Source organism: Phyllostomus hastatus, unplaced genomic scaffold, assembly GCF_019186645.2.
Source record: "Phyllostomus hastatus isolate PE091 unplaced genomic scaffold, TTU_PhHast_1.1 phas_contig_40, whole genome shotgun sequence".
Taxonomy (NCBI): Eukaryota; Metazoa; Chordata; class Mammalia; order Chiroptera; family Phyllostomidae; genus Phyllostomus; species Phyllostomus hastatus.
The window spans coordinates 15,935,184-15,956,801 of record NW_025333872.1 but is presented as its reverse complement, the minus strand read 5'-3'; the positions used below and the strand labels follow the sequence as shown (position 1 = coordinate 15,956,801).

Here is a 21,618-nt window from a genome sequence, read left to right as displayed (position 1 = left end):
TAAAGCAATGTTGATGTTCTATCATGTAAACCTGTCCTTAATAAAAGCTGAGTCTCAGCAACAGCTCTTGTACTTCTTGCCTCATTCCTCGCCATTGCCAGGTGTAGACTTGTTAGGTCCAGCTAGAATGAGCAGCCAGAGGGAAAATAAAGGCAGGGCCTGCACCGTTATAATCTAACAAAGAAGTTAATACAAGAGGCCAGACGCAAAAAGAAGGCATGTCTCACTAACTACTCCGCAATCCCGAGCTCGGTTTGTAAGATGGCCAGGAGTATTAAAAATAAAATAGTGCAGGAGGGGAGAGTCCTTGAAACTGTGCTGAGAAAGGGGGCCTCTGTAACCATTGTACTAAGACTGTGGGGTGTTCTGAACGTCACAAGCAGGAATGGAGCAGAAAGGAGGGGTAGTCCTTGAGATTCTATGCTGGGAAAAGGGGCCTCTGTAACAACTTCACTAAGAAAAGAGCCTTTACTAACTGAGAAAGGCTTTGTAGCTGTACAGTATTCTTGGGAGTGAGTGGGGCGGTGGGAGGGGAGCCTAGAAGTCAATTGAGATGTAAAACTCCTGTTTAGCTAAGTACCCACTTGTAGTCTTGGATCAAGTGTATGGGAAAACTCACTAACTTACTAACCAACTAGTAACAACTTCCTTTGCTCTATTATGGGTGGGGCATTTAGACTAGCTGGGTGCCTGCTTGCAGCTTTGTGCTTGTATGTGTTTCATAAATAAAATTGCTATCTCATTTCCACCATACGTGTTTGTCTCTCGCTTGCAATTACTCCGTTGCGGCTTAGACAGGAACCGGCTGGGGAGAGAGCCTGCGGACTCGCGCCCCTCTCCCCGTCCCTAACAGACTCAGGCAGGGCCCCTGCCTGACAGGCAAGACTACAGGGCGACCCTCTGGAGAGGGGCGGCCTACAGGGGTCGTCTGGAGGGTGCTAGGAAAACCTCTCACAACCCGTGTTGGGTCCTCCACCCTGGGCACCCTTGACTGACCCCAGTTCTCACTCACATTGGCGTCCGGTTTCCAGAAAAGCCAATACACCTCATAATGTCTTGGCGACCGAAGAGGACTCACACTCTCCAGACCCGGAGGAGACCGGTCCTGAGGCCCCCAACCCTCCTCCTACTGCTCTTGGGGGCCCTGGCCCTGACCGAGACCCAGGCGGGTGAGTGCGGGGTCTGAAGGAAACAGCCTCTGCCGGGAGGAACGAGGGACGCGCCCAGAGGGGGAGCCCGACTCCGGGGAAGGCGCGTCTCCAGGACCTCCGGCCCGCACCCCAGACCCCCATCCTCGCCCCCAGGCCCCCACTCGCTGAGATATTTCGACACCGCCGTGTCCGGGCCCAACCGCGGGGAATACCGGTACATCGCCGCCGGCTACGTGGACGACACGCAGTTCGTGCGGTTCGACAGCTACGACAGGAGCCAGACCCCCGCGCAGCCGCGGGTGCAGCAGCCCTGGGCGGTGGAGGAGCCGCAGTACTGGGACCGGCACGCGCAGAACGCCAGGGACAACGCACAGAATTTCCGAGTGAGCCTGAACAACCTGCGCGGCTACTACAACCAGAGCGAGAAGGGTGAGCCACGAGGCCGGGTCCGGGCTCGACCCCTGTCCCCACCGACCGGCGGGCGTCCCCCGTGGCTCCCGGGCCGGCCCCTCCCCCGCGACTCAGGAGGAGCCCGCGGGGAGTAGGACCAAGTTTCCTTTAGTTTCCGTTTAATCGCCGCAGCTCCGCTCTGAGTCGGGGGTCTGGGCCAGGGGTCTGGGGAGGGGCGGGGCGGGGCTGGCAGGGGGCGGGGCCGACCTCAGGAGCTGACCCGGGGCGGGGCCAGAGTCTCACACCATCCAGTGGTTGTACGGCTGCGACGCGGGACCCGACGGGAGCTTCCTCCGCGGGTACGCTCAATTCGCCTACGACGGCGCCGACTACCTGTCTCTGAACGAGGACCTGCGCTCCTGGACCGCGGCGGACGCGGCGGCTCAGATCACCCGGCGCAAGTGGGAGGAGGCGGGTGAGGCGGAGCACTACAGGGCCTACCTGGAGTGGGACTGCGTACAGTGGATCCGCAGAAACCTGGAGAGGCTGCAGCGCGCAGGTACCAGGGGCCGCGGGCCTCCCTTCTCTCTCGGGACTGGTGCGCCTTCAGCGAGGTAAAAAATGGGTGTCAGAATACCCCTAGAAAATTCAATCCACCTGAATATTCAGCTCTGGTACTGGAGAGGGACTCCCCTCTTTTTCTCTCAGGGACGATGAGGGGTGCAGTCTCACGCGGGATAGAGGGGGAGACCAACCCAGAAGTAAGGAACCAGAGTTCCCACTGACCCTGACAGTGGCTCTGGGACCCATAGGGGACTTTTGCTCCTCCTTCGCTGCCCCTCATCCAATGTGTCTGACACCTGACCCCAGTTTTTCTGAGTCCTTTGGCCTCCACCCAGGTCTGGACCAGAAATCCCTTTTCTGCCCCTCAGAGACCTGCTTCCTACCGTGGGCTGTATCACTATCATTCTAGAACTTTCTAAATACTAGGCGATCATCCCAGATGCCTATGGCCAGGCTGGTGTCTGGGTTGTGAGCTCCCTTCCCCCACCCCAGTTGTTCCTGTCTGTTCTCAGGATGGTCACGTGAGCACTGCTGAAGTGTCCCATGATGGATGCCAAGTTCCTGAATTTTCTCACCCTTCTCAGATCCTCCAAAGACACACTTGACCCATCATCCCATCTCTGAGCATGAGGTCACCCTGCGGTGCTGGGCCCTAGGCTTCTACCCTGCGGAGATCACCCTGACCTGGCAGCGTGATGGAGAGGATAAGACCCAAGACATGGAGCTTGTGGAGACCAGACCTGGGGGGGACGGGACCTTCCAGAAGTGGGTGGCCGTGGTGGTGCCTTCTGGAGAGGAGCAGAGATACACGTGCCATGTGCAGCATAAAGGGCTGCCCAAGCCCCTGACCCTGAGATGGGGTAAGGAGGGGACGTGGGCACAGAGCCTCTTCTCAGGGAAGCAGGGTCCTCAGGAGGACTTCAGCAGCGTGGGGGCTGAGGCCTGGGGGTTGGGGCCCTCACCTTCCCTTCCCTTCCCAGTGCCACCTTCTCAGGCCAGAGATGGCCTGGTCCTCCTTGGAGCTGTGGTCACTGGAGCTGTGGTCACTGGAGCTGTGGTCGTTGGAGCTGTGATGTGGAGGAGGAAGCTGTCAGGTAAGGAAGGAGTGGAGTCTGAGTTTCTTGTCCCACTGGGGGTTTCAAGCCCAGGTAGAAGTGTGTCCTGCTTCATTAAAGGGGAAGTACCATCTCCACGCATGCGCTTGCCCAGTCTGGGACCCTGTTTACTGGGATCCTCGGCAGGTGTGAAAATAATGGGTAAACTTACTACCTTGATGAATTCGGTGATGGGGACCTGGTTTCCAGCAGTCACAGGTCAGAGGGCAGGGTCCCTGCTGAGAATAGACCTCCAGGAGGGCAGTTGGTCAAGTCCTTGTACAGGTACTCTCAGGTTTCCTGATCCTGCCTTGGGTTTGTAGTCACAGTTCTGGAAACTTCTCTAGGGCCCCGGACTAGGGATCCCTCCAGTACCTCATGGCTCTGCCTCCTCTCTGATGTGTCTGTCATGTAGCTTCTAAAGGTGAGATGGAGTTGGGGCAGAGGGGACAGAACTGGGTGATGGGGATTCATTGGTACTTTTTGAGCATGAAATTTACTGTTGAGAATGTCACCAGTTATAGCAACTGGCCTGAATTTGTTCATGATTATTTTCTTCTATAGGGTGAGACAGCTGCTTCCAGCGAATCAGTGATGGAAGATTCTTCATACACACACACACACACACACACACCCACACACACACACACCCCAACCCTGTGTATGTAACTTCAGGAACATCTTTCTCTTTCTGCAAAGGGCATCTGAATGTGCGTGCATTCCTATCAGCAAAATATGAGGAGGTGGGAGGCTGGCCTACCTGTGCCCACCATGACCCGTCCCCACTTTCCTGTCCAGCAGAGGAGAGCTGGGCCCTCCCCTTCCCTGGGTTTACTTTGTGGATGTGCACTTGTTTTTTCATTTCTTTCCATGAAGGGTTGATGGGTTAATTAAAGGAAAAGATCCTAAAGTTTGAGATGACATAAATGGAAGCACCAAGTACTTTCCAGAACCTGTGTGTTTGCTGTGCTGAGTCTGTTGCCAGGAGATGGGCCTGTGCGGACAGAGTGTGGTTGGAGCCTATGCCCATTCAGTGCTCAGTGAACCGTGGGCTTTGACATTGTCACTCTTCAGCTGGGTCACCTCTCTGCCCCTTGGTCCTTGTCCCAAGAGGACCTGTGGTCTCAGGAACTCAAACAACCCTCAGGCCTTGTAAATTGTCCCAATGAAGAACATCTCCAGGACTGTGGGCTGCGAGGGCCTGGTGGGGCCAGATCAGCATAGGCTCAGGCCTGGGTCAGGGTGTTTATTTGCAGTTTCTTTGTTTCTATAGAGAGCAGTGTGACTGTTTTTGTTCCTGTTAGGAATTCTGGTCTCACTCTTTTGGTGTCCCCTATCTGTCAGCAGCTGGAGGTGTTTTGCCTGTCATTATGCCCACAGGGCCCAGGAGGTTCCTGCGCACAGGAGTCTGTGGTATGGAGACACAAAATTTTAGTCATCCTGCTCTTGCCTCCTACTGGGCCTTCACTGTTTTTCTCATCTTTTCCTAAACTCTCAAAGGAACCAGCTTAGGAATTAGCAGAGAGGAGGATCCTGTAGTTTCTCATCTCAGACAAGTTCCTGATGGAATTTTGCTCTGTTTACCTGCCCTCTCTCCCCACCCTTTGCTCTAGCGCTGGCTTCAGTGAGAACTCAGGGACCCACAAAGCAGAGTCTACTTTAGATTTAGGGAGAGCAGCACTGTGGGAGAAGTGCGGGTGCATGGATGTCAGCGTGAGTGCACGATGTGCTGTAGCTGCCATGGAACAGCTGTGGTCTGAGGCCACGTTAACAAAGACCCTGGTCTAGCATAGGAAGGTGCTTTACACTGATTGTGCACACTCCAGTACTGGCAGTGTGACAGATGTATGGCGCTGTTTTTGCATCGGGGCACGTCACTGAAGTAAAAGAAAAAGTGCTGGCCTTGTGGAGCATATGCTGTGTGGGAAGAGACAGCGTAAACAGGGAGTGTGTCTGGGTGGGAAGTGTTAAGTGTTCTGTTAAACGCCTTGGGGAAGGTGATCCCTAGTGTGGGGACAGGGAAGATGGCTTTTAGATTTGGGTGGTCAGTGTGGGCCTCACTGGGAAGGTGACCTTGAGAAAACATCTGAAGGACATGGGGAGGTCTGGAAGAAGTTCTTTCCAGACAGGGGAACCTCCAGTGCAAATGCCCTGGGGCAGCAGTATGTCTGGTTCTGGGGAGAGGGAGGAGGCCACCAGTGTGGGGATGGAGCAGAGAGTAATCACAATGAGATGGAGGCAGGGCCAGACCGTGTAGGCCTGGAAGACGCTCTGAGTGAGGTGCTGTGAGGGAAGGATGAAGGAGAAGGCTTAGAGCAGGAGAGGCACATGGTCTAACGTCTCCTTTAAAGGATGGTGGTGGCTGCTGTGCTGAGAGAAGAATCGGGAGGCGAGGGAGACAGTGAGCAGTCAGGAGGAGTCTGCAGGGCTCCAGGCCGGAGATGCTTCCCCAGGTTGAGCAGTGGAAATAGTGGGCATGGTGAAGTTCTGGGTATTTCTGAAGCATTCTGGGTCCCTTGAAGCGTTCATAATGGGTTAATCTGGGATATTCGAGAGAGAAGTGGATATCACCAAAAATCTCAGAAAACAAAAAGGAAGAAGAATCACTGTCAGCGGAAATGGGGAAGGCTCTGGAAGCGGCATGTCGGAGGGGCCATCTCAGACATTGGTTTTAGCAGATACTGGAGCTTCGATGTCTGAGGAGTACAAGGGAATTGTCCAGTTGGCAGTTGGACAGATGAATCCTGAGGTCAGGAGAAATGTCAGCTGGAGAGAGAGAGATTTAAACCCTTGAGAGTGGACAAGGTGGCCATGGGAGTGACAGCTACAGAAGACAGAGGAGCACTGATGAACCCAGGACCCCCATGCTGAGTGAGATGGTCAGCCACACACCAGAGCCGCCTGCACAGTCCTGTCTCTGCACCTAGAGGCATGACTGTGGAGTCCCACACTTTCTCGTGTGCAGCAGTCACCTGGGTATCTTGTCAAGTCAGAGAGTCTGGAGCAGAGTGGGAGAATCTGGATTTATAAGAAGGCTGGTGCTGATATTGTTGGTCTTAGATCATGCATTTAGCAGCAGGAACCCAGACCAGGACTCCACATGGCTGCATGTCCACCTCACCCCCAGGGCTTGTTGCATGAATGATCCGGGCCTGGTGCCTATTCCCTGAGACAGCGGGTGTGGGAACGGCTGGGGGTTTTGTAGTCTCCCATGAGCAATCCTGGGGTCCAGCCAGACTGGGAACCACTGAGGTCAGTGACTGAGCTAAGGTTGGGAAGGGATCATAAATCCACTAAAAGTGTTTTTTTTCCTCAGAAAGAAACAGGTGGACATTTATCATCATTTATGAGACACTATGTTCTGTCCACCGTGGGGTTAAAGTCAGGTGGAAAGTTTAGGAAGTGGGCCCAGGTCAGCATAATAAAATCTCTGAATGCTTGCTCCCTGAAACTTCCTTAGGTATATTTCTTGGAGCAAACAATGGAATCCCGATTGTTCCTAGTTTAGATAAAAAGTAGCATATGTATGCATATATGTGCATACACACACACACATTGAGTGTCTAATATTGGCGTCTAATATTTTGAGAATGCCACAGCACAGACTAGAGGCCACAGAGCCAGGAACAGGTCCCCAGTCCAGCTTGGGTCACGTTGCACTGAGGGCCCAGTGCCCTGCTGCTGGGCACAGATGTCACTGTTCACCCCACTGACTCCACTGATGCTGGACCCTGTACCCTGCGGCTAGGTCTGCTGTCTCTGCTGCTCCTGGCAACTGAACGCTTACTGCCACTCCTGTCACCCTGGCCAAAAGCACTCTGCACAGTCCCAGCCTGTCTGTGTCACCCCGTCCTGAATCAGAGTCCAGCATGTGATGACCTGTCTGGTGGAGCCTCGTGCAGAGCCCAGATGCATGAATGTTGGGGGATGTGGGTTTCCCTTTGTGGAGGGACGTGGTCTCTGCCTCCCACCAAGACTCTTATGTGTAAAGTGCCCATCCCGTTGGAAGAGTTCAGGTGCTGGGGTGAGAACAGAAAAGGATGATATGTCAAATCTTGGAGCAAAGATCCGAAACTAGACCTTTCTGGTGCTTTGTAGGCACTCAGGTGTGGCTGGAAGAGCAAGTGACCAATAAATGATGTCCCAGGTAGAGGTTTACTTGCTGCTCTTACTCTGAATTTCTTTGTGGGATGGTGAGGGATTTTTTTTCCTCCACTAGCGCAATTCTCTGATTCTCAGACACCAGCTGCATTTCCTAAATTCAGCTCAATTCCAATAAACCACCTACAGTGAACTGCAGGCCCCACACATTCAGGGTCCCTTCCCACAAGACGGCACTCACTTCAGATGCAAGTCTCAAGTTCAGCCCCTGCCATGTTACCTGCACTTCTGTCTGACTTGGCTACAAAAGTTAGGGGTTCCCACCAAGTTCATTAATTTGCTAGATCCACTCATGGAATTCAGGGAAATGCTATACTTACTACTACAGTTTATTGTAATGGATATAAGCAAGGAGCTAGATAAAGAGGAACGTGGGGCGAGGTGGGGGAGGGTCCCGAGTGCCAGAGCCTCTGTCACTCTGGAGCTGAACTGTGTCACCCCTCCCCTCCCAGAATGCGGATGTGTACACTACAAAAACTCTCTGAACCCCACTGTTAAGGTTTTTAATGGAACTTTCACTACATAGGCATGATGATTAAATCATTGGCCATTGGAGATTGAACTTGAACTCCAGCCTCTCTCCCCAGTGGTGGGGCAGGGAGGCTGGAAGTTCCAACCCTTTGATCAAGCTTGGTCTTTTCGTGACCAGTTCTGATGCTGAAACTATCAAGGACCCTCAGCCAAGAGCTATCTTATTAGTATACCAAAGATACTCTCGTCACTTAGGAGATGCCAAGGATTTTAGGAGCTCTGTGCCAGGACCCAGAAGCAAAGACCCACTATTTTCTGTTATACCACAGGTCTTTGTCCACAGATCCATTAATAGCAAAGGTATTGTAATAGTTAAAAGATTTTGGCACATTATTAGAGTCCTTTTCAGTCATTAAGTTAGTTCCAGCCCGTCATCCTAGTAGGGATATTTACATGGCCCATGAATTTATGAAAATTACCCAAGATTTTTAGTCAGAGGAGAAGTTCAAATTAAGCTATAATGTGATATTATTTCACCCCTCCCAGAATGGCAAAAATGAACAACTCAGACAAAAGCAATTGTTGATAAGAATTTGTACTACTTTGAGAAATGCTTTCACAATACCTACTACACCCAAATACTCACTTAACCTATGACCCAGCATTTCCTCTACTACTTATATACCAAGTAGACGTGTGTAAATATCTGTATGGCAAAACATATGAAGAAATTATTCATAGCAGTATGTTTTATAAAATCTGGGTGTATAACACAAATGCCCATGAGCAGTAGAAGACAAGCAGTGTGATTTGTTCCCATAATTGAACCCCTGTAGCCACAAAAGTGAATGAACTACAACCACACAGCCATAGGGATGAGACCCGGGATGTAGTGTTGTGTGAGAACCCAGTGCAGAGGGGTGGCCGCTGTAATATTCCATTCTCTCAAAGTCGGACAGAACTCATCTATGGTGTTAAAAACGAGGACAGTGGTTACTCGGGATTGGGGCAGTTTATGAATGAATAAGATTCAAGAGGGCTTCCTGGGGTGCTGGAAATGTATGGCTGTTGTTTATCCCAATGTCCTCCTTGTGAAAATCCACCGTACACTTAGGATTTGTCCTCCTCTTTGTGTGGGTGTGGTCCTTATGAAAAAATACTTTTATGGAAACTTGAAATAATTCTCCTAAAGCCAACATAGAATTCTTCTTATGGAAAGCTTTTAGCAATGCTGAATTGAAATAATCACTGCAGTTTTTTCAAATCCAAGGAAATGAATGTCTGCAATTTAGACATAAGAGAACCTAAAGCAAGAGCAGTAAGACTGGGAGCCGACTCCTGAACAGCTTTGGGATGGCTGTCAAGCCAGGACTAGGAATCAAACCCCCAGTAGGCTCCTGGGAGGGGTTGTGAGAGATGCCCCTGCATAGTGCCTGAGTGACTCATGGACAGTGGCTGATGGCTTGGCTGAGGAAAGAACGTGAGGAAAAGTGACCTGGAAAATTGAGAGTTGGAGGAGAGGTGTGTTCATGGACCTCTTGTCGTGGACAGAGTGGGTGGAGATGCTGGTGTGCCAGGGGAGGCCTGCAGAGGGAATCAGTGTGGTGGAGCTTCCTGTACTTGGGTGGGGGGATGCCGTGATGGATGGTGTCACTTAGCCTGCCCCCAGCACCACAGGGCTTGCTCATGGAGTCCCTGCACAATGTGACAACTGGGATGGACCTGCATGGGCTCAGCAACATGGCTTTCCACTCACCAAGTCTGTTATGGTGGCTTCCACTGCTGATTGCCCAGGCAGCTGATAGCAGCTTTTTTCTTTGAAAAGAAAAATAGGTGAAACAAGATCAAAACAGAGTTGTCCTTGATAAATATGTCACTGCCAATGTAGGAGAGATTTAAACAATCTTTTTTTTTTAAGATTTTAATTTATTGACTTTAGAGAGGGGAAGAGAGGGAGAAAGAGAGGGAGAGAAACATCAATGTGTGGTTGCCTCTTGTGTGCCCCCTACTGGGAACCTAACCTGCAACCCAGGCATGTGCCCTGACTGGGAATAGAACCTGAGACCCTTTGGTTCACAGGCCGGTGCTCAATCCACTGAGCCAGACCAGCTGGGGCAGATTTAACAATCTTAAAACTATGAAGAAATTTATGTCAATGGAAGGGACTGCAAAGGAAGAAATTAAAGTAGTTGTAAAAGTTCTATTTCCCTTCAACTATATCCAGAATCTGTTACAGGTAAGTTTTACTAAACCTTCAAGGAAGACTCCTGGTTTTATATAAAATATTCAAGAGAATGAACCAAAGTGTCGCAGGTTCGATTCCCAGTCAGGGCACTGGGGTGCAGGCCATGGCCCTCAGCAACCGCACATTGATGTTTCTCTCTCTCTCTCTTTCTCCCTCCCTTCCCTCTCTAAAAATAAATAAAATAAAATCTTTAAAAAAATATTCAAGAGAATGAAGTAATATAGGGAAAACCAAACAACTCATTTATTAGGGTTAGATAACATTTATCCTAAAGCCAGTTAGGGAAGAAATAAGGAAAAAAATAGAAAAATCACATTTAACAAAGCAGATGTGAAAATCCTGAAAAAATGTAGTAGACACTATCTATCAAAGTACTATAAAGCAATTAAATATTTTGATCAAGTTTGTTATCTCAAGAATACAAGAGTATTTAAACTTTAAATTAAAACATATTTTATTTACTGGGGTGACATTGGTTAATAGGATTATATAGGTCTCAAGTGTCTATTTTTATGATGCAAGATGTATATGTTGCACAGTGAGCCCACTACCTATAGTCAAATCTTGTTCTATCACCACATGTTAGGCTCCCCCACCCCCTTCCCTCTCTGGCAACTACCACATTGCTGTCTGTGTCCATGAGTTTCAGTTTTATATCCCAAGTATGAGTGAAATCAGATGGTTCTTAGCTTTTTCTGAGTAAGTTATTTCACTTAGCACAATATTCTCAAGGTAGATCTATGTTGTTGCAAATGTCAGCGTTTTGACTTTTCTTATGGCTCAGTAGTTTCCTGTGTGTATATGTACTATATCTTCTTTATCCTCTAGTGAAAAACACTATTGGTCACCGTAAATAATTCTGCAATGACTATAGGGATACATATATCTTTGTGAATACATGTTTTCTAGGGTTTTTTAAAAAATTTTATTTATTTGCTTTATAGAGAGGGAGGGAGAGAGGGAGAAAGAGAGGGAGAAAATCATCAATGTGTGAGAGATGCATCGATCAGTTGCCTCTCACATGCCCCCAACTGGGGACCTGGCCTGCAACCTAGGCATGTGCCCTGACTAGGAATTGAACCGGTGACCCTGTGGTTCACAAGCCAATGCTCAATTCACTGAGTCACACCAGGACTGTTTTCAAGTTTTTCTGGTAGATACCCAGGGAAGGGATTCCTGGGCCATATGGTAACTCTATTCTTAATATTTTGAGGAATTTCCAGACTGTTTTTCATAGTGGTGTACCAGTCTACATTCCCACCAGCAGTGAACAAGGGTTCCCTTTTCTCCACAAACTCTCCAACACTTGTTATTACTTGTGCTGTCGATAATAGCCATCTTAACAGGTGTAAGGTGGTATCCCATGGTAGTTTTGATTCACTTCTCCCTGGTAGCTAGTGAGGTTGAACAACTTTTCATATATCTGTTCACCATCTGTATGTCTTCTTGGGAGAGCTGTCTGTTCTGGTCCTCTGCCCATTTTTTAATTGGATTGTTTGTTTCGTATTGAGTTGTATGAGTTCTTTGTATACTTTGGATATTGAACCTCTGTTGGAGCTATTGTTTGCAAATATCATCTCCCATTTTGTCACTTGCCTCTTTGTTTTGTTATAGGTTTCTTTTGTGTGGGAAGCTTTTCAGTTTGATAGAGTCCCACTCATTTATTTTTGCCTTAACTTCCCTTGCCTTTGGAGTCAAATTTATAAAATGTTCTCCACAACACAGGTCCTTAAGTTTAGTATTTATGTTTTCTTCTAAATAACTTACTGTTTCAGATCTTATATTTAGGTATTGACCTACTTTGAATTAATTTTTGTACATGAGACAAATTGTAATCTAGTTTCATTCTTGTACATATGGCTTTCCAATTTTCCCAGCACCATTTATTGAAAAGGCTTTCATTTCTCCATTTTGTGTTTCTGGATCCTTCATCAGAAAACATCTGGCCATATCCATGTGGTTTTCCATCTTGTCTCTCAATTCTGTTTCATTAATCTGTGTGTCTGTTTTTCTGCCAATACCATGCTGTTTTGACTATTGTAGCTCTTCAGTATAATTTGAAGTCAGGTAATATGATACCTCCAGTTTTGTTCTTTTTTCTAAGAATTGCTTTGGCCATTAGGGATCTTTTGTAATTACATCTAAATCTGGTGGTTTTTTTTGGTTCTATTTCTTTAAAAAACGACATCAGAATTTTGATGGGGATTGCATTAAATCTGTATATTGCTTTAAGTAATACAGCCATTTTAACTATGTTGATTCTTCTAATCCATGAATACAGAATATCTTTCCATTTCTGTGTATTTTTTCCAATCTCTTCTAATAATGCTTTGTAGTTTTCAGTATATAGGTCTTTTATATCCTTTTTTATGTTTATTCCTAGGTATCGTATTCTTTTGGTTGCAATTTCAAAAGGAATTGGTTTTTTTTTTCATTCCTTTTTTCAGTTTTGCTATTAGTGTACAAGTAGGCTGTGGATTTTTGTACATTGATTTTGTTCTGTAACGTTATTGTTTACTGCTTCTAATAGATTTTTTTGGTGGAGTTTTTAGGATTTTTTATACAGAATCATGTCTGCAAAAAAGTAACACTTTTGCTCCTTGCTTCCCAATTTGGATGCTTTTTATTTCTTTATCTTGCCTTATTGCTCTAGCCAGGACTTCCAGTACTCTGTTGAATAAGAGTGGTAAAAAGTGGACATCCTTGTCCTGTTCCTGATTTTAGAGGAAAATTTTTCAGTTTTTTTGTCATTGAATATGATATTGGCTGAAGGATTGTCACACATGGCCTTTATTATTTTGATATACTTTTGTTCTATACCCATTTTATCAGGTGGTTTAATCATAAATGGATGTTGTATCTTATCAAATGCTTTCTCTGTATCTATTGATAAGATCATATGATTTTTATTCTTTCTTTTGTTAATGTAGTGTATTACATTGATTTGCATATATTGAACCATTCCTGTGCCCCTGGAATAAACCCAACTTGATCACGATGTATTAGTTTTTAATGTTTTATTGTATTCAATTTGCTAGTAAGTACTTTGTTTAGCATTTTTGCATCTGTATTCATCACAGATATTAAGTCTGTAGTTTTTGTGTATATGTGTTGTCCTTGCCAGGTTTTGGTATCAGGATTACACTGGCCTCACAAAATGAATTAGGAAGTATTGCCTCTTCTTCATTTTTTTTGGAAGAGCTTGAAAAGGGTAGGTTTTAAATCTTCTTTGAATGTTTGATAGAATTCACTGGTGAAGCTATCTGGTAATGGACTGTTATTTTTTAGAAGGTTTTTGATGGTTGATTCGATTTCCTCAGTGTTGATCGGTCTATTTAGATTTTCCAGTTCTTCATGATTTGGCCTAGTAAGGTTATATATTTCTAGGAACTTATCTATTTCCTCTAGGTTATTGAGTTTGGTGGCATGTAGTCTTTCATTGTATTCTGATATGATCCTTTGTATCTCTGTGGTAACATCTCCTCTTTCATTTCTGATTTTGTTTATATGGGTCTTTTCTCTTTTTTCCTTAGTGAGTCTAGCCAGGGGATTGTCAATTTCATTAATCTTTTCAAAGAACCAGTCTTTTGTTTTATCAATTTTTATATAGTCTTTTTCTTCTTTATAGCATTCAACTCTGCTCTAATTTTCATTATTTCTTTTCTCCTCTTTTTGTTGCTTTTGTTCTTTTTCTAGATCTTTAAGATGTAATGTTAGATTGTTTACTTGGGATTTCTTTTATTTCTTGAGATCGTGTAATAGGAAAATCAGTGTTCTCCCACAAAAAAGTTTCCCCAATAACCTGGCTGGTAGAAGAGGAAGGGAACAGGGCCATTGAGAGTTACTTTGTGTATCTCAAGAACTTGGCCAGTGTTTTAATAATGTTAAGCAGCTGTGCCTGCTGCATTCAAAGCCAGGGAAATGGGAGTGACTTTAACGCATTATGTAGCCAGGAGGCAGCTCCCCCACCCCCCTGCCACTGCATGAGTGACTTGGAGGTGGCTCCTAAATCATGGGGCCATTCCTATCTGCACTAGCAGCAGCAGCTGAGAAAGGCAAAGGAAACCAGAGTACTGGCAGATGTAACCCTTTGTGGGAGGAGTCAGAAATGGGGTTACAGAGGAAGACCAATGCTGACATTTAAACTCAGGCATGGGCCAGCCATGCTTCTTGGCCATGCAGTTTGAAAGGATGCAGAAGGGCCCCCACTGACCCACCATGAGAGTGTGGTTTTGGCTTAAGAGCAGGAGCCTAGCTCTTAAAAAAGGTACAGGGAATAAGAAGCATAACTGAAGGTACAAAATAGGCAGGGGGATGTTGAGAATAGTATTGGAAATGGAGAAGCCAAAGAAGTTATATGCATGACCCATGGACATGAACTAAGTGGGGAGATTGCTGAAAAGAATGGGGGTACTGGATGGAGGAGGACAAAAGGGAAAAATGGGACAGCCGTAATAGCATAATCAATGAAATATAGTTAAAAATAAAATGAGAGTAAATACATACATATCAATAATCACTCACTTTAAATTGAATGAATGCTCCAATCAAAATATGTATGGTGGCTGAAATAATAATAAAACAGAACCCATATATATGTTGTAAGTAAAGGGATGGGAAAAGATATTTGATGAATTATCGAAATGAAAAAAAAGTTGAGATAGCAATGTTTATACCACACAAAATAGACTTTAAAACAAAGGCTATAACAAAACACAAAGAAGGACCCAGCAACTCTAAAAAGTATTACCTGAAGAAACCCAAAACACTTTTCAAAAAGTAATAGTAAATTATAGTAAATAATGCAGCATTGTTTACTACAGCCAAGAAATGGAAGCCACCTATGTGTCCATCAGCAAATGAGTGGATAAAGAAGTGCTGCATACGTACAAATGAATATGATGCAGCCATGAAAAGGAATGAAATCTGCCCATAACATGGTTGGACCTAGAGGGTATTATGGTTTGAGGTATAAGTCAGATGGAGAAAGACATATGCCATATGATTTCACTTATATGTGAAATCTAAAGCCCCAACAGAAACAAACTCATAGATACAGCAAATATTTTGTTGGAAGGGGGTTGGGAGATGGGTGAAGAAGGTGAAGGGATTAATAAGTACAAATTGGTAGTTACAAAATAGTCATGGGGATGATAGGGAATGTAGTCAATAACATTGCAGTAACTATATATGGTGCCAGAAGGGTATTAGATTTAACAGGGTGAACACTTTGGAAGTTATATAAATGTCTAATCACTATGTTGAGAAATGTCTAATCTCTATGTACACTTGAAACTAATACAGTATTATATATCAACTGTAACTGAAAAATTAAAAAACTTTAAATAAAAGAAATAAAGGAGAAATTAGACATTCTTAGGTCAGCAAAAGCTGAGGAAGTTTATCTCTACTTTTCCTTACTTACATATAATGCTAAAAGGATCATTTCATGCTAAAATAAAAAGACAGTAGGAAGTAATTTCAAGGTAGATGAGATGTAAAGAACACTGGTAAATATAACTACATAGCTGGATATAAAAGCCAGTATTATTGCTTTATTTTTTTTGTAACACTTTGTTTCTCTCTATGAATTAAATATAATTTATATATGCAAATATCCATCAGCTGATGAATGGATAAAGAAATGGTGGTATATCAATAAAATGGAGTAATATTTGGACATAAAAAAGAATGAAGTTCTTATACCTACTATGATATGGACAGACCTTGATGACATCATAACTTCAATGAGCCAGACACAGAAGGCTGCATATTGTGTGATTCCATGTATATGAAATATCCAGAAGAGGCGAATAGGTAGAGACAGAAAGCAGACTGGTTACTTCATGGGCTGGGGTTAGGTGGAATGAGCATGACTGGCTAATGGGTCAGCGATTTCACTCTTGGTGGTACGACTCCTCTGGAACTGGATTGTGGTGATGGTTGTACAACATTGTATGTGCACCAAGTGTCATTGAATTGTACACTTTTTTAAAAGATTTTTTATTTATTTTATTTTTAGAGAGGGAGATAGAGAGAGAGAAACATCAATGTGCGGTTGCTGGGGGCCATGGCCTGCAACCCAGGCATGTACCCTGACTGGGAATCGAACCTGCGACCCTTTGTTTCACAGCCCACGCTCAATCCACTGAGCTACGCCACCCAGGGAATTGTACACTTTAAAAAGGTAAAAATGGTACACTTTGTTATGTATATTTTATATTCATTTTTTTTAAAAAAGACTTGGGAATATATCCCAAACACTTTTGTGTGGTGAACTAAGGTTTGCTTTGGGATCTGCCCATCTGTCTTCCTTCATCAGGACTTGCCTGCTCCTTAGAGCTCCCCTTGGTTTTCTGCCTGCAGGAAACTGTCTTTTAGAACATCCTCTAGATTATCCAGGTTGAAAGCCCAAAATGACTTCCTACCTTCAGTCCAAATACTCAGATGCAAGTCTGAAGCTAATTTTCAGTGGAAATTAGGAGATTATCTTATTTGTAGGACTCACTCAGAATGACAATGATTAGCCTTAATTCAAGGTATGTCACGTTTGCATTTCTGAAGAGAAACCTGCTCACTAATGAAAATGTAGTCTTGGTTTGTGCAGGTGGGACCCTCAGCAGAGGGGCTAGAGATGGCTCCAGGAACACCGGGCACCTGTACTTCACTGGTAGCTGAATGGCTTACCCAGCTGCCACCCACAACTGAAGAAAGGTGGGAACTCTTACTTCAGCCCATCCTTCGGCTGTTTCCACTGATCTGGACACACTGTGAGTGGGACCGACCAATCCTGGGATCTCAGCTGCTCTTTCTGATGTTGTGGAGCTTCCATCCATGTGTCTCACATCCGATGGGCTCCATAGGAGGCTGAGTGTCCTTGAATTGTCAAGGTCAACATTTTCCGTGAACCCAGGTGAAGCAGTAAGTAATCTATGGATTGATAGTGTTCTTAGTGTTGCGTCGACTGCTCCTCGGCACTCTGTGATCAAAGGATAGATGGTGGACTGTGGAGAAGGAGTTCCTTTCTTCTTTCTGAGGAGTCACCAGTAAGGATTTCTGCCTCATGGAGTCCAATTGAGAGATTTTGTGTCAGGCTGAGGAAGGAAGGAAATCTTTTTATTGGTTACTTTTTTTTATTGTTACTTTACTTCAAATGTTTTATTTTGAAATTTAAAACATTTCCATATTAAAAAATAAAAACCTTTTAACCACAGAAAACTTTAAAATGCACAGAGGAAATACAGACATACGGCCTCCTCTCTAAAGGTATTGTTAACTGTTCTGCTGTTGAAAGTCCGGACTCCAGTGCGAAGCCTGTTCCCTGGAGCTGTCCTTCGTCATGGTCCTGACTTTCATTCAGCGGTTTTCTATGTGTTTAAAGTACAACATAGGGAATACCATCAATAATATTGTAATAACCACATATGGTACCAACTGGGACTTGAAATATGCCAGGGATATTTCCCTGGGATATCTCATATCCCAGGGGGCAAATGCTTTATAAGGAATGTGGTTGTCTAACCACTATGCTGTATACCTGACACTAATACAAAATAATATTGAATGTAAGTTGTAATTCAAAAATAAAATCCAAAAAATATTAAAACATTATACATAATACTGTATAAATATACTATTAAGTATTACATAGAATTAATCTATATGTATGTACATGTGTGTTCATTTTAGAAAGTTGCATTTATATGGGTTATTCTGAAATGTGTTATTATACAACAAGCAATTTTCCATTTTTAAAACTGCATAAATGTATACCACTCTTACAGGCTGCATATCACTTAAAACAATGGGATACAATGAAACCTTGTTTCTTTCTGCTTTCTTGTGTTCTCTAGTAAATAATGATTTGATAAGTGTCATTCTTCATAAAGATTCTTCTTTAGTGGGGATTTTTTAAATTGGTGGACTACTCAAATGGTCAATATTAGGTCAAAAAGTTTAAAGGTTTTTATGCCTCTTGACACATATGGTCAAATTGCTTCTCTAAATCACTGCACTGACATATTCATTCATTTTACACGTACATATCGGGCCCCTGCCAGGAGCTGGTGATGACATTGGGGATACAGAGGTGAAGAAACAGACAAGACCCATTGCTTATGAAACATATATTTCAGTGATACTCACTGGCAAAAAAACAAAATTTGCTCTAAGATCAGTGATAATTGCTGTGGAGAAAAATATGCCTGGGCTAGAAGATTGGTGGTGGGGCGTGGCAGGGCACATATCTGTTTGTTGGACAGGATGTTTCTTAAGACTTGACACTGAACACTTGAGCAGAGACCTGAGTGGTGTGGGGAGCAGCCATGTGGGTCTCCGGAGAGGAGGGGCCCATGGGAGTCACAGCAGGGCAGGTGCCTGGAGTCAGGACAGGGCAGTGTCCAGAGGCTGGGGTGAGAGTGGGGCAATGAGGCCAGCACGGTCAGAGGGGTCCTGTCCTGAGGGGCTCGTAGGCGGTGGTGAGGATATATCCTAATTCACAATTAAACTATTACTGTGCCTGTTATGTGGGTAATGGGCATGAGGGTCACAGGAGCCCAGCTGGAAGGCCACCCATTTACTGTTGTAGAGAGGACAGCTCCCAGATGGGCTATGGGAAGTGACCAGATTCAGGTTCAGATTCTAAGATGATGTTAGCAGTAATTCAAGGGAGAAACACACCTGTACTTACTGACCTTAATTCCACAGTTGATTCCAGGTGGCTTTCTGCCACAAACCCAAAGTTAGATACATGAATTACTTCAAAATCAACAGCAAGGAAAATATAAAATTTATAATGTTAAGCCCTCCCCTTCCACTTGCTCACCAGGTGTTCGTGGGCAGGTGCTATGGCTGCTGCTTCCTTTGGCCACTGTGCTGAGGAGCCATGGGGAGGGGGATTGAGGAGGACACCCAGGGCAGGAACCTCGGGGAAGGGGACCATTCCAGCCCACTGCACTGTGAGCTGGGCACCAAGCTCTGGGGTCCAGGCAACTTAGAAAAACACACACATGGTGGGGAACTGATGTTCTTGAGAAATACATCAAACTTGTCACGGGAAGAACAGAGATTGAACTCAGTATGCAAAGCAACTGAGGAAATCTTTCAAAGAAATAATCTACTTAAAAACTACTTGAAGGAGGAGGAAGAATTCAGGTGAAGGGCATGAGAAGCCCTCCTTTCCACCCTAAAAGTGATGGACAATGGTGCTGGGAGCAACCTGAGCCAAGGAGAAGTCGCTGTGAGCAAGGTTGTGAGGAGACTGTCCAGCCCTGTGGTACTAGGAGAGCATGGATACAGGTGCTGGAAAGGCACGACACCAAGTGGCAGGAGACAGCAAAGCAGATTCCTTATGGATTCTTCAGAGATCCATCCAGGAGCAGCACTAGTGTTACCACACTCATGTTCCCAACATATTTCAGAAAGTAAAAGAGATGCAGGAAAGAGGATAGTGAGAATTGGACAGTCAGTGAAGACACATGCAGAGGGTGATGGGCAGCTGATTCCAATCATTAGGAAATGCTGGCATCAGAAATATCTCCCTGGCTGGTGTGGCTCAGTAGACTGAGCACTGGCCTGTGAACTGAAAAATCGCCAGTTTGATTCCCAGCCAGGACACATGCCTGGGTTGTGAGCCAGGTCCCTACTTGGGGGTGTGCAAGAGGCAACAAATCAATGTGTGGTTGCCTTTCATGCACCCGCCAACTGGGAACCTGGCCCACAACTCAGGCATGTGCCCTAACTGGGAATCGAACCAGCGACCCTTTGGTTTACAGGCCAGTGCTGAATCCACTGAGCCACACCAGCTAGGGCAATAAATAAAATCTTTCAAAAAAAATAAAGAGTCCTTATCTTTAAAAAAACTGATCCACAGCTGGTCATAGAAGCTTGTAAATCAGGGTTAGAGCCCCCGGGAGACATCAAGTTCATGGATTACAGTCAGCCTAAGCAGCTGCCATGTCAGAAGACACAGCAAAGCAGAGCGCAAATGTGCTGGCAAATCCAAAGGGAAGTTATGGCCATTCAACAAGCAAACAAATGAACAAAACCCCAAAACCAAGCTTGTGTCCCTTTTAACTTCCCTTCTCCCATCAGCCTCCGGTCCTACCCCTGCCTCTGCTCTGCCTCTGCTCACCCTCTGCGGCCCCCATAGCCGGCCCCCCCCGGTCTCCCATGGCTCCGCCCAGTTCGTCCCTCCTGACTGACCTCCAACTCTCTGCTCCAGGAGGCTGGCGCCAGGGCTTCTCTCAAGCTAGCTTTAACACCACAGGGTTTCAGCAACTCCCGCCTGTACAGACAAAGAAAAAGCTCCAACGGGAAGCTAATGAGTTAAATAAGGAAAGACAAAGGAAATGGATCAAAGAGAAGCCGTAACAAAATGAAAGATGTTTACCTAAAGAATTCCCCAATGGGAGACCCAACCAGTTTGGATAAAACATGAACAGAAGTTAGATGAAATATTAAAAAAAAAACAAAAAAACAAAAAAACAGTGAATCTCAGAAGCCCAGAAGTTTGGGGCCCCGCTGCCTGAGGCGAAGGCAGGTCTCGGGCACAGAGTGAACAGACAGGTGTCCAACTTTCTGCTCAGGACCAGGGTGGCAGTCGGCAGGTGCCCGGAGATCAGGGGAGGGTGCAGGCCACTGTTCCCTCCACGAGTGTGATGAGCAGGAGCCCCTCCCTGCCATCAGGACCTGCAAAGCTGTCTCTGTTTGACAATCAGGATGAGGGCACCATTTCAGTGGTTGAAGGAGAAACGCTAGAGGGCGGCAAAGGTGATGTGGAGAAATGAAAGTGAAGAGGGCCCTCTCCTCACTTGGTACATCAAAGTCGATTTGGACAAAAACGCCAAAGGTGCTAAGACTTGAGTGCAACTTAGAAAAATATTTTAAAGATTGCAGTTATTTCTCCCCACAATGGCGATTGTTACAGGCAATTCTTCAAAAGACTGGCTGGAGAGCACGCCAGTGCTTGTTTTCATGGCCCCAGTGGACCTGAGGGATCTCACACCCGAATTTCCTGACCTAGTTTATGGTAATTGTTTCACTTGCTGATGAAATTTTTTGTGGAAAGCTTCCAACAGCCGAGTTAAAACTGCATGCGTCATTTCAAACCTGATAAAGTTTTCTTCTTTGGGCAGCATCTGTAGGTTAAAAAAAAAGTTACCTTCTGTTTTCTAACCAACATTTCAAAGTCTACACCCATCACAGGGGTGCAGAACACTTTAGTTGTCTTATTTATATCTAATATCTGCCATAAGCTGAACTACCTTAGAATGTTACATTTTGTAACTTAATAAACTGAACTATGCTCCTTTGTTAAATTTTGCAATCACTCACTTTGGAGGAAGTCATAAATAAATAAAAGCTCCCCTTTCTTGAGTAGAGAAGGAAAAAAAATTAAGACTGGGATAAAATTAGAGCATTACTAGGCAAGCTGGAGTATCTAAAAGTTTTGTAGAAGTGGAGTGTTTGAAAATATATTTAGGCCCTGTCTGGCATAGCTCAGTGGATTGAGCACGGGCTGCGAACCAAAATGTTGCAGGTT

At 45.2% G+C, this 21,618-nt stretch overlaps 1 protein-coding gene and 1 pseudogene across 2 annotated transcripts; both read left to right on the top strand.

Moving 5' to 3' along the window:
* Positions 1 to 762: 762 nt before the first annotated feature.
* Positions 763 to 4,141, top strand: LOC123821898 (patr class I histocompatibility antigen, A-2 alpha chain-like). 2 transcript variants are annotated; one of them, XM_045843597.1, is made up of 7 exons: positions 763 to 1,169; positions 1,305 to 1,580; positions 1,837 to 2,100; positions 2,690 to 2,965; positions 3,086 to 3,199; positions 3,547 to 3,623; positions 3,764 to 4,141. In XM_045843597.1, the coding sequence occupies exons 1-6, from the start codon at positions 1,052 to 1,054 to the stop codon at positions 3,612 to 3,614; spliced, it is 1,116 nt and encodes a 371-aa protein (XP_045699553.1). In that variant the 5' UTR covers positions 763 to 1,051; the 3' UTR covers positions 3,615 to 3,623; positions 3,764 to 4,141. The 2 variants fall into 2 exon arrangements, with proteins under 2 accessions (XP_045699553.1, XP_045699554.1); XM_045843598.1 differs by lacking the exon at positions 3,547 to 3,623.
* Positions 4,142 to 5,840: 1,699 nt separating this feature from the next.
* LOC123821463 lies at positions 5,841 to 20,514 on the top strand (annotated as a pseudogene).
* Positions 20,515 to 21,618: the final 1,104 nt, after the last annotated feature.

Excerpts from the sequence above, each read along its gene's own strand:
- LOC123821898 (XM_045843597.1), top strand. The coding sequence starts at position 1,052 with ATGTCTTGGCGACCGAAGAGGACTCACACTCTCCAGACCCGGAGGAGA. Across the intron at positions 1,170-1,304 it reads CCTGACCGAGACCCAGGCGG|GCCCCCACTCGCTGAGATAT; the intron begins GTGAGTGCGGGG and ends CCTCGCCCCCAG. Across the intron at positions 1,581-1,836 it reads CTACAACCAGAGCGAGAAGG|AGTCTCACACCATCCAGTGG; the intron begins GTGAGCCACGAG and ends GGGCGGGGCCAG.